Below are 18,222 nucleotides of genomic sequence, written 5' to 3' on the forward strand. Positions count from 1 at the left end.
TTTTTCTGGTAGTCATATCCGAAACTAATCAAATTGGGTCATGATGAAAATATTTTTGGATGTTTTTTCAACATTTTACGACAAATTCACCAGAACAATCTTGCATGATTCTCTAAAAGCCAACCCTGAATGATTTTCCATAGTTCCCTTCAGTCTATGAACAAAAGATATGGTACTCTTGCGCTTGTGGAGAAAATGCCGTACGGTTAAGATCTTTTCCTTTACAAACCAGCCGATGGTGATTCCACCTTAATAACTTAACACGAACTCATTTGTTTAAGATGGTTCAAGGGATTGCGTCGACATGTTTGGGAAATCCTGTGATAACATGACTTGAAATTCTCTACTTTAAAAAGCAATACAAACCGCAAACTGCCAATTATAAAACCACATTTATTGCTCAGGTTAGTTCGTAATCACAGAGTTATCTTTAACAAATTTTGATAAGTACATACCAACGAAAAAATCACATCTTAAAATCATGTACGGTCCAATTTGCGAATGTTAGAACTAACTTATAATTGTACACTTTGAGTATGAAGTATTTCGGTGCTACATCCACCACAAGTGTGTAGCAATGAGCTGCTCGGAAGCGTAGTACGGGTTACTTGTCCTTATTGCTAACCTAATTTACTATTTCACATTATCTCTATGCCATGATCTAGTATTGTCATTATTTTCATTCTACTTATTTAAAACTGTTTGTAAAATCTGACAGAGTAAGTCTTATGGTTTACTGAAACTAAAGAAACCCCGGTACCTGGTACCATAAACCTTTGTCTCTACTAAGTAGTTAGCACTAGAACTAGATTTGATTTGTCGTCGTGAACATCATTGTCGTTATCGCATGCAAGGGGACTCCACCGTCCGAACATAAGGGCGGGGGTCATCCAAGCTCGAACCCCAGAATGTCGTCCAGCCCATAGTCGAACAGTCGAAAATCGTCCTCGTACAGTTTGTATAAACTTTGTATAATCGGTAGTGGAATGTCGCTGAAATACTTTCGTAACCGTTCGTTGGTGCCGGACGTTTTGTAGGCGATCGGAAAGTTGATGTCGCTCATTCCGGTCAGGTGGAGCGCCAGCGAAGAATCGTCCACCAGGGTTTCGTACTTTCCGATGATGTTGTACTGCAGCAGGCACGGATGGCACAGTTTGGCGGCCGGTTCCCAGTGCTCGTTGAACGAGAGGTTCGAGTTGCGACTCAACTCCGGCGTCAGCAGGTACTGTATGAACTCCAGAAAGGTCACGTCATGGCCAAGCTCCAGCGATGCGTTGGAAGCGTTCGGACGGAAAGATCGGATGATGGTTTTACCCACGCGTGACTGCAACGGCCCCAAAAAGGTTAGTACATTTTAACATAACGAATTGAAAACGCCCCTACCTGAAAATATTTGGCACTCCGGGAGTTTCCTTCCAGCTTGTTGCGAAAGGCAGACAGCAACCTTTCGAATGGGTGTCGTACCAAAATGAATCGGTTGTAGTCGGTTAATACTTTTTGCTGTTCTTCGGGTTCCAGGGAATTGAACGTTTTGAACATGCCGTTGGAATGTGCGCTGTCTGCTGGAATCTGAAGGGGGTCTGTACCGTTCCACCTGCCGGTCATGATCATGAGAATTCGCTTCCAGTTGGTGCAGGCAACCTAGAGAAGAGTCGATAGTAGTTTGGAAGATATACCTACTAAACTCAACTAGTAGATATAATCTCTTGATATGGTAAAGCCTGTATCCGAAATAATCGGGACACAGAAATACACCTGTAACTCTGCAACAGATACATTAAAGTTGCTCAAATTTGGCCCCATAACATCTTGAGATGTGTTCATTTCACCTACAAAATTTCATGTGGATCGTTGCAGTACTTTTTGTTGTAGCGATGAAAGAGTAGAATGTGCGCCATTGAATTTTGTACAGACCTTAGTTTTGCTTGCCAGCACAGTAACTTTTGAATTTGGCGAAGAAAATGGCTGAAATTTTGAACACAAACCTCTTAATCTGCATTTGTTGCATAGGCAAAATTTCAAAAAAATCGATGCACTATCAACAATTTTATAGTCGAAACATGTATTGGGACTGAACGTGATTTTAGCCCCTCAAAAAGCAATCAGTCAGCACCCTTTATTGTTTCTATTGTACTATTGAAAGTACTATATCAATAATCATCAAATTTTGCAGGCATAATATACACGTAATCAACTATCTTTTGTAAAAATTTCATGAAAATTGGCAGAGAAATTCAAAAGTTATGAATAGGCAAACATCACACATAAAAAACACGAAAATTTTTCACTAACATTCACCCCTATCAACACCAGTAACTTTCAAACCAATTGATCAAAGTTGATGAAATTTTGCAAGAAAGTGTCTCTATAAGTATCATAACTACTAACGAAATTTTATTATTATCATCACAGAACTTTGAACTGTAGCGTAAAAGAACCATCTATTACGCGAATGAAAATTAGTCATGATTGTACAGAATGCTTAAAACCACGTCTGTTTGTTTTTCATCCACAGTTAAAAGTAATGCATCGATTTTTATGAAATTTGGCACACATAATAAACATACACCAAAGAGTTCTCGGTCAATGATTTTGCCAATTTTACCGATTCATTACAGAGCTACAGCCGCACTTCTGTGTCCCGATTATTGCGGATACAGGCTTTATTATTCTAAGGCTGTGTGTTTTGGCAATTCATTAGTTTTTATTACTCGTAATCACCGATAACACTCGAATTTAACTCGAATTTCGAGCTTTAGCGGTTGTTCGGGCTCGTTTAGTGACAGACGGTTTCACGGGGTTTCAGGTACGTTTCAAGCCCTGTAAAACCCCCAGAAGTCCTCTAAAAATCATCTAAAACGCTTTAACAGAGTTAAATGCGTTACAAAGGGGGCATTTCGGGGGATCCCAGGGACGTTTTTGGGTGTTTTGGAGGATTTCAGCGGGGTTTGAAGCCAGGTTTCATAGGCGTTATAGGAAGTTTTATGGTCGTTTTGTAGGGTTGAGAATTGCAGATGCGTTACAGGGAGTTTGAAGGGGTCTCCAGGTTTCGAAGACTTGTCAACGGATATCTGGGGTGTTTTGAGGGGGCTGAATGCCCCTGAATGCCCCTGAAATTCGCTTTAACCTCCGATAGTGCCCCTATCGGACGATTAAGAGGGTTTCAGGGACATTCAGACCTTCTTGAATTACCATTCAGTCCCCAAAATCGTCCATGAAATCCCCTTCAACTCTTTTAAAAACTCTCTGAAAGTCCCAGTAATGCCCTTGAATCCTGCACTCCCTGAAATGCCTCTGAAAACCCCCTTAAATCCTTCTAAACCACCCTAACCCTCAGTAGCGCCCCTGAAACGCTCTTGAAACCCTTAAGAAATCTCTACTACGAAAACTCCCTTAAGTAAATAAAAGTATTCCTAAGAACGCACTGAATCTCTTCTGAAACTTCTCTGAAAAGCGTCCAAAAACTCCTCGAACTTCCTGTAACTTCTCTGAAAACCTTTTTCTCTCAAACTCCCCCCGGAATTTGCTGTATTAATCAATGTCTACTACATTTTCTTATGTACAATAAACTAGCTGAACTAAATAACTTTTCAATTTAAATAAGATTTCGTTCATGCGCTTGATTTCTTTAGTCATTTACTTTTGCATAAACAAATAACCATTTTGTCTCACGACGGGTTTGGTGGTCTAGTGGCTACCGCATCTGATTCGTTTGTAGAAGGACCTGGGTTCAATTCCTGGTCCGTCCCTTTCATCCTACTTTTTAACTTGAGCTGCTGCAATTGCGCTATGAGAATGTGTTGAGTGTCCCAGCCCTTATTGAGGTCTATCTCAATGCAGCGCATACCAGATCAGATCAATCACATAGGTGCAACCATTAACCTTTATAGTTAGTTTTAGCTTAGCTAAGCTATGATAAAACAAAACCAATTTTCAACATATAGCTTTTGAAAAGGGTGTCGTAGACAACTGCCGGGAGGTTAACCCGGGAGCGGTCGCGTACTGAGTACACGCACCATGAAAAATGCACGCTTGTGGTACACAGCGTAAGCGCGGCGTCACTGCAGGTAGTCAAAGACGCGACTGCTCGAGGGTTCATTGAAAAAAGTTGCGACTATAATGAAGATACTAAGTTTCCAGTTTTGCTTTTCAGATTTTGCCAAGGGGGTTTCCAGTCAAAAAATAAAACAGACGGGGTTCCAAACAACCCCCTGAAGAAAGCGTTAGTTCTTGAAGCCGCCGTCTTTGGTGGGGCGCCACGGGTTTGTTTACATAATTTCAGTCTGCTGGCCAATCTGCTACGTGCTGAAGCGAACTTTGTCGTACGAAGATAAATTCGTGATCGAATAACGATCATTTCCACATATTGTTCAATGGGTTTAGTGTTCTTTGTTAAATTTACAAGACGCACAAGTATGAAAATACATTTAGCCCATTTAAAACAACTCTTAAGTCAATTAAATTTGAATGTCGCACCTGCTCCAACAGAAAAAATCACTGTGTTTTCAGCCTTATGCAACCACCGATTAAAATCAGCACCACGTCCAGCACCATATTTTTGGCTTCAATCCAGTTGTATGTGGATGACAGCCGTTTCATGGGGTGGGTTCCAAAGGGCTTGAGGAGCTTTCCAGAGAATTTTAAAGGTTTTCCAGAAGTTGTCTCAGGAGTTTGAGTGCGATCAAGGGTTTATCGAAGGGATTACAGGGATTTCAGAAGCGTTTCAATAGTATGACACGTCCCAGAGCAACCCCTCCCTTCTCCTAGCGAATGGACCTCGTGAGACCCTCTGCAATTCCCTGAGACTCCCTGAAACTCCTGAGACCTTCAGGTCACACCAGAGGTCCCCTGGAATGTCTATGAGATCCCATGAAACGTCCTTGAGATCTCCAGAAACCCCATGAGACCAGCAGGAATACCATGAGACCTCCAGGAATTCCTTGAGTTCCCTGAAACTCCTAAAACCCTCTTAAGACTCACTGGGACCCCCATAAATGTTCTTGAGACTCCTTGAAACAATCTTGAACCCCTGGAACTACATTAAACTCTCCGGAAACTTCTCCTGAATTCCATTAAAACCCCCTAAACGCCCCGAAGACCTACAAAATACATTTTTTTCCTTTTTTAACTACAACTTATCCTTCACGCAGCACCGAAACACCTCTGAGACCCCCCTAAAATACTCCTGATATACCCTGGCGCGCTTGAGACCCTCTGAGGTACCACTGATACCCTTGTAATACCTCTGGAACCCACGTGAAATTCCGAGGGACCCCCGTAAACCCCGTGGGATCCTTTCAAAGGCTCCTGAGGCCCCCTAAAACGCCTCTTAGACATCCAGGAACCCAATGAAACATCCTGAAGCGCTTTTAAAACCTCCAGGTACCCCTTAAAACGCTTCTGCCTCCTGGAGCGACCCTAAGACCTTGAAGCACCCCTGAGACTCCCTGGAACTCTCTAAAAGCACCCGATATCCCCTTAAACGCCCTAGGATTCCCTTGGAACACCTCTAAAATCTCGATCATCGATCGATCGATCAATTCTGACTATACATGTCAATGGTTGCTCATCCGTGATTGATCTGAGCTGGTACCAGTTGCATTGAGGTTCAACTGAATTAGGGCCACTTATTCTCAAAATGCAATTTAAACAGTTCATACATTTTTTGTCAATAACGGCGTCGGCCAAGTCCTTATATTCAGCTGGGAAGGGAAAGCACTGTTAGAGTGTACTGGCTGTTGCTACTAGAGACCGGAAGCACTCTGTGTCCCCACAACCCGTACGGACGGGGTTATTTTTTAGACGGAAAGGATGGGAGATTCGGGAGTCACCGTTGGGTCGGTACCCAAGCAACACGACTTGTTTCAAAGTCAGTAGTAGCAAACTTAGTGCAATTTACCCAAGCAACACACATGTTATAATAGAGTTACGACAGCGCAAGTTTTGGTTGTATAGAAGTTTATTTTACGTAATTCTAACACTGTGTTGAAATAACGTAAAATAAACTTTTATACAACCAAAACTTGACCTGTCGTAACTTTTATATAACATGTGTGATACTTGGGTAGGGTATTCACTGTTCGTATTATAGACGTTAGAACACAATTGCTTCTTCTTTGAAACCCAAAAAGCGCAGATTCTGCAGATTATGCAACTTGAATGAGAGGGATTGCAGATAAAAAATGGAAAAAAAGATTTTGTCCAAACTCGAACCATGGACACCAGAAGTATTAACCCTCTAATACCCAAATTTTAGATTTTGATCCAAATATCATTTTTCGTCATCTAAAATCGATTTAAACATGTTTTGGAAGATGATTCTTTTTAATTCTCGATTTCGTGATTCCGATTTTTCTAATTTTTATTCTTGAACATCCTCACAGTTTTATATTTTTCCTGGAAGCCTAATTGAGGTACGGATTTTTTGAGATGAAAACATTTTAAGATTTTATTATTACTGTTGAAATATTTTTAGTTTTATTTTTTTTTATAGAAAATTTTATTTTTCGTGCAATTTTAAAGAAAATAATTTAAGAATGTATTCGATTGCATTAAACTTTAAAACTAGGATAGAATGATTTGGGAAAAAAATAAAATATGTTAATTGTAGCGATTTAATACAAAATAAACAATGACTTCTAGAAGGTGACTAAAACATCAATTTTCCAATTATTTTTAAAAAACGTAAATATGCTTCAAAAAAACCAAAAACCATTTTGAGATATACAAAACAGTCTTAAATATCAGCCAAAAATATAAAAATTTTGATCTTCCACGAAATAAAAATTATAAAAATGTCCAAACTATACCGGGGTTGGGTATTAGTGGGTTATTTACTCACCTTACATACTACACGAAACGCTCTGTGAGAGAATTGTTGCTTAACACACCATAAAAGCTACTGAAGTCACATTTTTCTTCATTGCACCGTCTTTGTTAGAGAACTGTCAAAATAAAAAAACGCGCAAGTTTTTTGCAACACATTTGGAGCATATTCTGAACAAACAAACCAGAGTTAGATGTTGCATGATGAAGGTGATGATTACTATGAAGGTCTAGTGGCACAGTTCGCTTCGATTGCTTAACTTGTAGGAGTTATATAAACTGTGCTGTGGAAGTTGGAAGGAAGGGAAACGACTTTTTCAATTCGTTTCTGGTTCTAGCGAAAGAGTAGAAGTAGAAGGAAAGTAGAAGTAGAAGGAAAGGGACGGGCCAGGGATTGAGTTTTCCTGGACACTCCTGAAAAGCCCCTGAAACCCACTAAATCGCCCCTGATATCCCCTAAAACGCCCTGAGAAGCTCTGAGAAGTGACCCAGAGACCCTTTGGAGCACCTCTAAAATCTTTGAGGCCCAATGGAACCCCCGTGAGACCCCCTGAAACGCCCCTGAGACCTCTTGCTAACCCTCCCCTCCCGAAAGCGCCCGGGAAACGCTTCAGACATCTCTCGGACACTCCTGAAAACTCTCTGAGACCCCTCAAAAGGCCACAGAGACCCCCTTAAACGCCTCTGAGACCCCTGGGAAGCTCTGAGATCCCCCTACCCATGAGATCCCTTGCACCAGCACACCTGAGATCTTCAGAAACTCCCATGAAACCCCAGTAACAGCCTTTGAAACGCTTCTGAGACCCTCTTAAACCTCTGAAACTCCCATGAGGCCCCTTGAGACATCCCCTCAAATGTCCTGAAACTTTTTGGAATGCCCCTAAAACCTCACGCCATTTCCCAACTCAAAGGGAGATATTAAGAAAAGTGAATGTAACCCAAATGTTATACCCTAGGATCGTAAGTGTGGATCACTAGTCTCAGAATCTATGCGACTAAAAATATTTCATCTTGGATTTTTTTTACGCATTATTTTTTTTTTCAATTTTCCGATAAATATCGAAAAAAAATAAGGTCAATTTCATCCCATATAACAATAATGTGTGAAAAAGAAACGCAAGATGAAATATTTTAAGCCATTCATATTCTGAGTTCCAAAAATACGGTTCTAGCTAAAAATTTTGAGGAACATTTTATATAGCGTGAACCAGGCTTTACAACTCTGAGACTCCCTGAAATGCACATGAAATCGCATGGTACCCCCCGAATCTACCTGGGACCCCCTTGAAAAATCCATGAGATCTCCAGATGATCATAGTTACTATATTTTTTTTCATTTTTTTTTTATGTACAATGTTGGTTCAGAGTAGCTCTTCCTCGTCAGGGCCTCCTGTTAGCCTAGTGGTTAAGGGTATGGATCGTCAATCGCCAATTCCCGTTCCCGTCTCGGTATCGAAAATTTTCTCGACTCCCTGGATATAGTGTACTATTGTACTTGCCATTCAATATACAAATTCATGCAATAGCAAATACAAACAAAGAAAGTCCTTCAATTAATAATTGTAGAAGTGTTTGTGGCACCCCCTGTGCATGTCATTAAAATACGGCATGAAACACCCTGTGAAGCAGCTGTCAGAGTGCGAGAGTGAGGGATATGTTGTGTTATTATTTACTATGTGTAATGATGAATGTCTAACGTGTAGATTATGATAATATAGATATTGTATTGTGTGAATATAAGAGTGTTAATTATTTATGAATATCTTCCGAAGAATCCGAATCCAGAGGGTGTAACATTGGCGACGAGGATGGGATTCTGAACCTGGGCAAAACGGAAAGGTGAGAAGTGTAAATGTTTTGATTTTAGTGATAACTGAAGGATAATTATTGTTCTCTGTGTCCAAAGGTATGTAATCCATGAAAACGGAGAAAATGGGAAGTTCTACCACAAACGAAGATAATAATAAATTCGTATGTGGTTCTACTGCAAAAGGCTTCATTGCGAAAGATTTAGGCTTAGATGCGTTGTTTAATGAAGATGGCTTAAATGCCGATTGCCAAATAAAGGCTGATGGTATCGATGTCGATAAGAAAGGGTTTGATCCCGTTGGCTTAAATGCCGGAAAATTTGGCTTTAATGCCGTTGATCAAAATAAGTGAAAAACTGATACTGGTAAAAGCAGAAGTTCTTTTACAGTGGGGCTTAAATGCCGTAACACTATTTCAATTCATTATGAGTAACATATTGATTTGTGTATAGGATAATGAATAAATGGAAAATGCAACAGTTTGCGTTTAAGGTCCTAGCTCAGAATGATATTCGAGGACAATGGCTCCACTGGAACTTGCCGTAGTGCCGCTAGTGGAGGAAAAGACCTAACGAAATTGAAATTTCTATTGCTGGCGAAAGCAGGGCCAGACGTACAAGAAGTTTTTCAGTCTATTCCCAATGCTGATGTGGTAGAGTCGGACGATATTAACCCTTACGAAGTCGCGTTGGGTAAATTAGAAGAATATTTTGTTCCGAAACACCATGATTCGATGGAACAAACGATTCTAATGCAGGAGGAAGCGTAAATCGTATGTATGGTTACCAACGCGGGCGAGTTGGATTAGTGTGTTCTCGATGTGGTCGAAAAAAAAAAACATCTTGGAAATATCCCAAGTGTCCTGCTCGAGACAAGGAATGGGGTTACTGCAAGCGTATTTGGCACGAGTGTAGAATTAGCATTTAAGCTAAAATACACATTAATAAAAACAAAAAAAAAACGTATTGGGCATTTTGCCAAGAAATGTAAAACTGCATTGCGAAAACATCGCTAGTGTTTCTCAAAGGAGCAAACCTATGAAAAGCGGCCCACAACAAACTCCACAGCGTATCAGAGTAGTTTCGTCGTAAGATGTAGATGAGGTCGATAAAGAAAATCCTCAGAGTTTTATATTTTCCATTGGCGATGGCGATGATTTCATTTGGCTAAAGCTCGGAGGTGTAATGACTCCAATGTTATTGATTCCGGTAGTCGCAAGAACATAATTGACTGTTCTACTTGGAATTCGCTTAAATTGCAAACTATTGTTATTCGGAATGACCAAGAGCGGTAATAAATAATTTCGTGCATACGGATGTTTGATTCAACTGTCGAGATACCTAATGGAAATCACCAGGCCCAGTGCGATGCAAGGTTCTACATAGTACATGACGGATATCAGCCACTTCTGGGGAAGGATACGGCAAATGAAGTGTATGTTCTGCAAAGGGGGTTCCAACGGATATAATAGAGTAGGTGGATCAATACAGATATTTGATTTCGCCTCTGGTCGTCATTGCGGTTGATGTTTGGAGTGTCATGCGCTCCAGAAATGTTTCAAAAGATAATTGAGCAAGTTTTGGCCAACTGTGAGAGCTGTGTCAATTTTAATGAGGAAGAGCATAATCGTTGTTTGCGAAAGGTTTTGGATGTTTTTACGAAACCATGATGTACTACTGAATGCTAGGAAATGTGTTTTCAATGTCACCGATTTAGACTTCTGACCAGATGATTTACGTTCTAAAGAAGGTACTCGACCTACCGAAAGTAAAGTAAAAGATCTACAAAGTGTTAGACCGCCACATGATGCCGAAGATCTGAGAAGTTTTCTTGGGCTTGCAACGTATGTGAGCTGGTTCTTGCCAGATTTTGCGACTATTTCAGCACCTTATCAGGTTAACAGTGGAACAACTTTTGTCTGGAATGCAAACCAGGACTCCTGTTTTTCAAAATAATGAAAAACATGATTGCAGAAGTCGAACATCTAAAAATTTTGAACAATAATTTGCGTACCAGAGTCATTGTTGATGCTAAAAAAAACTAGTCGCAGTAACATATACCCAACAAAGAAAAAAATGCTGATGCTTCGCCTGTTCCTTTGGGTGCAGTTTTCATACAAGTTCATTGATACTGATCCTTACATCATTTGCTATCTAAGGTGAACCAGCCAAGGGCTGAAAGCCTCATTAATAAAGCTAATAATAATCATTTGCTATGCAAGCGAAAGCCTCGCAACTACAAAAGAACGTTATTGTCAGACGGATAAGGAAGCTTTTGTTTAGTGTGGGAAGGTTTTCTATATATGTGCTTGGACGCGCATTTGAACTTGAGACTAACCATAAGCCTATGGAAATGTTATTCAAACCAAATTCACGGTCGTGCCCGAGGATCGACAGGTGGGTTTTAAGATTGCAACCTTTCACATTCTCGGTGGAGGTTTGGAAAGGCTCGACAAACATTGCTGAGCAGTTGTCAAGACTAAGGGAGCATCGACCTGTGGATGATAAGGACATGGAGCAAGACGAATAATTTCTAATACTAGCTATCTTGGAATCATCTGCCATCGATGTAACGGCTCATGGTATAGATCTGAGACAAAATCGTAAGAACCGTTTCAAAATGAGCTAGGCCTTGTTGGTGAACTTAGTGCGTGTAAAACGGTTATTCCACAAGGCTTAAGATGAAGGTTCATAGAGTTAGCTCATGAAGGACATTCAGGTGAAACACGATGAAACGGAAAATGCGCGATAAAGTTTGGTGGCTGGTGAGTGCAATGTTAGTCCTAAGGTTGACATCAAATTAATATTTAAAATAAATGGTGACTGGTAATGTGTACTTGTGAAGGATGTCGACTAGTTGGATTACCTCAAAAACCAGAGCCAATGCATAGAAGACCTTTGCCTTTCGGAGAATATTTGTTTGTGATAGTTGATTGCTATAGCCGATATAAGGAAGCCGAAATTATGACAAAAATAATTGACAAGAGACAGTAAATACACTATATAGGAAATTCAGGCGGTTGGGATTCCCTCGCACCTTTATGTTAGACAACGCCAAACAATTTAGTATTGTAAAACAAATGGTACTATGGTACTATTTTAAATTTCACAATACCCTACTGACCACAACAAAATGGAGAATCGAAAGCCAAAATCGTTCACTGTTAAATCGACTACAAATTAGTTTAGCCTTGAAGCGCGATTGGAAAAAGGATCTAAAAGAATACCTTATCATGTACTGCTCAGCTTCACACTCTGTAACTGGAAAAACTCCAACTCAGCTGTTTGATGGGCCGTACAATTCGAACTAAAATTCTTTTTCTCAGGGATGTAGAGACAATCCCTTCCATTGAAGGATTCCAAGATTGTGACTGGAGTAGAAAGTATCATTCTCATAAACGGGAAAACGAAAAACGGCATGCAAAAGAATCTAATTGAAGGAAGGAGATGGAGTGGTGATGCAAACCTTACATCAGGAAACAAGTTAGCAACTACGTATGATGCAGCGGAATGTGCTGTAATAGCAAAGGCAGATACAGGCGTTACAGTGCAAAACCAACAGACAGGAAGAACTTATCAATGCAGCTCGGCACATTTGAAGAAGATTTTAGACCGTAAGGAACAACTCCAAACTTAAAAATTCTTCTTTACAGGACTTTCAAGAGGACCATGATGTATCGGAGATGGTTAGCAGGCCAGATCAACCAACGACCTTTGAAGAACCCATGAACCTGGAACTGGACAAGGAACAACCAGAGCCTTCTGAACGACCGAAACGATTGAGTCGACGTCCTACGAAGTTTGATGATTACGTCGTTGATGATGAGTCTTCTTATCCTTGAGAAAAAACGAGATGTGGCACCCCCTGTGCATGTCATTAAAATACGGCATGAAACACCCTGTGAAGCAGCTGTCAGAGTGCGAGAGTGAGGGATATGTTGTGTTATTGTTTATTATGTGTAATGATGAATGTCTAACGTGTAGATTATGATAATATAGATATTGTATTGTGTGAATATAAGAGTGTTAATTATTTATGAATATCTTCCGAAGAATCCGAATCCAGAGGGTGTAACAGTGTTTAAAGAACAGCAAGTTGAAGAGAAGCAGGTCATGTTCCTACACGAACATAGAGCCAGAAAAAAGAAGAAGCTTTTCCTCTTCTTATTCAGGCCATATAAAGGTACCAAATGTAAATCCTGTATAAAACTACTTAGTTCTCATTAAGGTACATCGGAGCAAGTTGAAACGGGAGGGGTAAGATGAAACACGATGTTTTAAAACAGATTTCAATATAACTTGGAAATTTATCCTTTGCTATAAGCTTGTTTGCATTAAAAACTATGTGTTAAGGTAATCAAATTGTTTATCGTCATTTTTAAACACCATGTTAACCCGCTGTTTCAACTTGTCCCGGTGTACCTTACCGATTGCAACTCACCTTTGGAACATAGCAGTACAGAAACTTGTGCTTCTCGTCCACCAGCAGGTGACTCATCTGAAACGGGTTCAACTCGTCCAACGATTTGTACTCCAGATGGTCTCTCATCTGGGCGCACGCCTTCACCAGAGCATCCTGCCGTTGAAAGTTCTGCGACTGCGTCAGCTCGTGGCCGTGCGCACCGAAACCATCGAGCAGCGCATTTTCATCCACCAGCAGCGGATTGGACTGCTGACCAAGCTGACTCGGCGGCTCCAAACTGCCGGACACTACCGTTAGCACCACCACCAGCAGCAGCCGCAGGTGGATGTTTATTGCCGCCGGTAGAAATCCAAACAACCCCGGGCTGGATGATATCATTCTAGCCATCGTCAGTTCGCTTCCTCTTGCCGTGGGTCATGGGGGTGGTCGGTGGTGTCGCTCGCTGTTCGTTCGCTCTTGGCATGGGAGATGAGCACAGTAGGGTGTAACATGTCTGAAAAGTGCGAAAGCAAGCGAAACTGTTGTTAAAATGTTTACTTCAACTGGCGCGAGACATCCAAACAAAGCGGGTTTCGCTCATAAATTACGTAATATAAGTGCGATGCGCGCAATCTGCGAATCTGGTGCGGAAAAAAATTGTGGTTGCGACAATTGATACCCCAAAATTGTTTCATGGAATGTACAGCAAAAAGCAACTCCAACTGAAAATGGCTTCTTGTTGTGGTAGCCACATTTCTGCAGTTAGAAGCTAAAAGTTCAAAGAAGTTAGTCGATTAAAAACGCCTTCAGCATGGCTTTGCTTAAATTTTTTGAACGCATCACCGATTACATACTGAAACCATGTGAAGGGGGGACATCAACATAGGATAAGTAGCTCCGTTGTTCGATTACATAGCGGTACGAATACGCCGTCAACTATTAAGGCATGCACAAATAAATGGGTGAGTTCGTTCCATACGGTTATTCTTTTAAAAAGGATCAGTAGATTGTTTTTACTCTACTTCACCAATTATGTACGATGAGTATCGCGAGAAGAAACACGTCGTTAAATCGTTACCTTGTTAAGAGTTCATTGTTCGTATTTCAAAAGTTATTGCGACAAGATAAATCATGTCCGATTTCGTCTCATGGCTCAACAATCATTTATAGAATCTATAACTATTCAATTTACTTATCAAACTGAATCTTGTGATCCAACGAACCTTCCCAACTACTTTAGGCTCGAATTTGTAATATCTGTGGACAATCAGATGGAATAGAGGTAATTTCAAATAGAACTGCCTACAAACATTTCTTTCACTTTTCTCAACTGTCTAGTCGTTTCAAGGATGTGGACTGCGCCGATATTGAACCTTTATTAAAGGGATTGGTGAAATAACATATGACCACTCTCAATCATTCTTTCGATAGATTCGTTATGTATTTTCACTGGTTCTGATTTATCTGGAAGAAGCAACGATAGATATGTGCAGTCAGTCCAAACTAAGCAAAGATTTCCTACTTACTATGTATTTTATGGCTTCAATAAACACTCTGCCAGCCAGATCAGTTTTGCGATATGCAAATTACACGCTTCTTATTTCTCACGCCCCGCTAAGGCAACAATTTCACTCTGGCAATTGTTCGTCAGAAATTTTGTTTACGAAACAGATCAATAACAGATGAGAGTAGATCTTCTGGTTACGCCAGCGTGATCGTAATCCGGTTGATGCACCTCCGTCATCGTCAGGTAGAGGTGGAAATTTCCTTTCGCTAAATATAAGTAAGACGGAATCAATCTCAAAGAGAAACCTTGCCCTTCCTTCGTGTCAGGCCATTTCAGCGTCGACTCGGAAGCACTTTTCAATAGTGAGATAGTTCGGCCTAACCACGAAGTACTTTTTTATTATCTCTCTAGTCTAGCATGCTTAAAGACGGGAAGCAGAGGCACGACGATAATTGATCATAACAAAAACACACCACCCTTGACGCACGCCGCACCGCTCGTCGAGTACCGTGTGTGTGATGTGACGAGAGCGATGAAGCAGACCCCGGACAGCATTCCCGTCTACGCTGCGCTGCTACTATCTCCTCACACGAGTTAGTTAATTACTCAATCGAAAGAAAAGGGCCTCGCGTGTCAACTAGTTCCTATGCAATCATCTTCCTGAAATCCACTCACGTTTGTTCTTTTTTCCCGTTGATGTTCTTTTTTCGGAAAAGAGTAATCTTAAACTGTATCAAATTTCACTTGAATCCATGGTTCGGAGTGGACTACGTTGGCGACCAGGTCCAGTTGGATGACGAACCGAACTTGTACGTTTGTCGAAGATTCACACACGACTGTCTCGGCCTGTCTCGGGTCTCGGTGCGGTTGTCTGTCATCAGCGAAAAGACCTTCACCACACCAACATGGGGCGATTTGCGGGGATTGGTGCTAGTGGTGTGGGTTTTAACCGTCTGTTGATACCTGGAGCACATGAGAACAGTGCGCGATGGATAGACGGTGTTCATTCAGTTGGAATCAGCTTTACCTACGATGACACCGAAAACGAGATTTCTCCATGCAACATGTTATGGTTTGTCGTTCAATGCAGTTTGTTTACGATTAATATATTTAATTAAATTTTACAAGTTGTTTGTAGGCTGAGCAATCCTTAATTGCAGACGAAAGGTAATCAAAATGTTTCAATTTATTTGGCATAGCCTGTAGCTACCAATACATTATTACGATTGCACACAAATATCATAATGATAAACTGTGGTTTATGAAATGTGTAGTTCCGTAATCGACAAATAGAGGTCTGAAATTCAAAAACCATCAAAATTATGGTTCTGCACTTCATAGCAAATCCTTAATTGGTATATTCTAATCACTTGATAATGCAAGAAATCTTGAGTAGCACATTCATTAATAGTGGGAGTTTTATCAGTTCGGGAGCTTCTTTTCTTTGTTTGGAGAGAGTGCTTCAAAACGCAGCTCGAACTGAGAAAATCTTACACTTATTTAATATGTACGTCTAAGAAACAATGTTTCCCTAAGACCAAGGATTCAGCATTGCGGATATAAATGGAGACGCCTGGTTGTTAATTTTTGAACCTTATTGAATCTCATTGAATGACAAAGCGATGCGTTTTGAAGCTGGCTTTCATTATTACATCATAAGCTTCCTCATTTTTGGAATTGGAATGCAGGAAGAATGCTCTGGTACGCATTTTTCAAGCAGGTTGCCATATCAGTTTTCCCAGACACGAATGCCACTTAAGGCGAAACTGGAAGCATTTCCTCACTTTTTGGTTTTTGATTTTTTACTAAATAACGAAGCAATATTTTCAAAATCGGTTTTCGTGCACATGTAGAGTATGGATCAACGCATCTTCTGCATTTTTTTTGTAGTGGAAAATGTTTTTCGTTTTTGCAGAAACCATTTTTGAACAAAATTTCACAAAAAAATGGTTTTCGCAAAAATGGAAAACATTTTCCAACTCAAAAAAATCAGAAGATACCTTGATCCATACTCTATTTACATGTGTACGAAAACCGATTTTGAAAATATTGCTTCGTTATTTAATAAAAAATCAAAAACCGAAAATATGAGAAAATGCTTCCAGTTTCGCCTTAAGTGGCAAATATAATGATGTTAACAATAAAAATGGTTTCTGTAGTTAATCATTAGAAAGCATTTTCAACACAAAACCTGAAAAAATGCCTTTTTGACTCGATATTTTTCAATCTAAATGAGATTTTGTTTATGCTCTGTATTTCAGGTCGGACTCGTTTATCCGGAGTCGGGTTCGGCAGATTCCCAAACATATATCTAGCAAACGGAAAGCTGTAAGAAGCTGAAACTTTGACTGATTACTAATCAAATATGGTTTAACAAAATGTTCTATGAAGCTGAAATAGAACATTCTATTCACCAGATATATGCTTGGGAAGCTTCAAAACCCTACTCCGGATAACCGAGTCCGACCTGTACTAACATTTGCTTCAACACATGACAATGTTTCCTCACCCAATTTTAATAAAAGATGTATGAAAAACAAGCGAGTTTCTTCTTCAACAAATTCTAACTCGATTATGGTTTGTTGGACTAAAATATTGTCTCCGAAGATATTTTTTCAGGATATTTCAAGAACTTAGAAAAATACACCGAGAGAAATATTCATCACGTATCTATGTTAGATGTCACATAAAACTCATTTCCCAAAAAAATCTTTGCTGTGGAGCGGATCTGGTTGGATGGTTAGAGCACTTGACTATCACGCCGAGGACCTGGGATCGAATCCCACTCCCGACAAACTCACAAAATGTGAGTTCTTCCTTCGGAAGGGAAGTAAAGCGTGGGTCCCGAGATGAACTAGTCCAGGGCTAAAAATCTCGTTAATACAGATAAAAAAAAACAAAAAATCTTTCCCTTTGATCAATTTTTACCGAAAAATAAAATTTGCAATCAAACAAGTGCAATAGTAATTATACTGTGCATCATTTTTCATGTCATGAAAAGTATTGCCACTTTCGCCTTAAGTTTCTGAAAGTATCTATAAAAACTATAAAAAAACAAATTTTGGGGTATTGCTAATTTACTTCGAAATTTTGTTTGAAGTCTCTATCAAGGTTTGATAAACGACAAATAAAGCTATTATTATAGGGGCAATTCTCGCTGAGACCGGCCCACTATTTACACCTTGCCTTCAGGTTGCGATTCAGGTGGCGATTTTCTGAAAGTCCTCGCTAAAAAAGTAAGGAAAATGCATTTGGTTACTTAAATTTTCTGTGAGAGTAAGCAGGCCAGCATAAATTCGTGCAGTGGACCATTGCATTTTCCTTACTTTTTTAGCGAGAACTTTCAGAAATTCGCCACCTTAAACATTTTTGACGACAAGGTGTAAATAGTGCGCCGGTCTCAGCGAGAGTTACCAATAGCTGAAATTACAAATTTTTTGTACTGCTATGTGTTGATTAATTTCGAAATAAGGTCCAAGCCTTTTTCCAAACCTCTGTTACTATTAATATTCATGACTATAATTGTTTTTTTTTGGTTTTTAAAGCATTATCTAAAAAATGCTTACTTTCAGGCGTTTCCGTGGATTTCCTTGAACATGCATTTTAAGCATTTTACTTGGCTCTTAAAAACATATGAAACATTTGCGCTGTTTATGCATTTTGGATTGTTTAATCAATTAA

The 18,222-nt window shown here is 39.9% G+C and overlaps 1 protein-coding gene across 1 annotated transcript; it reads right to left on the reverse strand.

The window, feature by feature from the left end:
- Positions 1-373: 373 nt before the first annotated feature.
- LOC109429538 (carbohydrate sulfotransferase 11) lies at positions 374-15,380 on the reverse strand. The gene is made up of 4 exons (XM_019705509.3): positions 15,217-15,380; positions 13,074-13,548; positions 1,384-1,641; positions 374-1,324 (listed from the first exon to the last, which is right to left on the reverse strand). The coding sequence occupies exons 2-4, from the start codon at positions 13,440-13,442 to the stop codon at positions 887-889; spliced, it is 1,065 nt and encodes a 354-aa protein (XP_019561054.3). The 5' UTR covers positions 13,443-13,548; positions 15,217-15,380; the 3' UTR covers positions 374-886.
- Between the last annotated feature and the right edge of the window lie 2,842 nt (positions 15,381-18,222).

This window comes from Aedes albopictus, chromosome 2 (genome assembly GCF_035046485.1).
Source record: "Aedes albopictus strain Foshan chromosome 2, AalbF5, whole genome shotgun sequence".
In the NCBI taxonomy this organism is placed as follows: domain Eukaryota; kingdom Metazoa; phylum Arthropoda; class Insecta; order Diptera; family Culicidae; genus Aedes; species Aedes albopictus.

Coding starts and splice junctions, on each gene's coding strand:
- LOC109429538 (XM_019705509.3), bottom strand. CDS start 13,442: ATGGCTAGAATGATATCATCCAGCCCGGGGTTGTTTGGATTTCTACCG. Junction 1,642..13,073: donor TGTACTGCTATGTTCCAAAG/GTGAGTTGCAAT, acceptor ACTCTTCTCTAG/GTTGCCTGCACCAACTGGAA. Junction 1,325..1,383: donor GGAGTGCCAAATATTTTCAG/GTAGGGGCGTTT, acceptor GGGCCGTTGCAG/TCACGCGTGGGTAAAACCAT.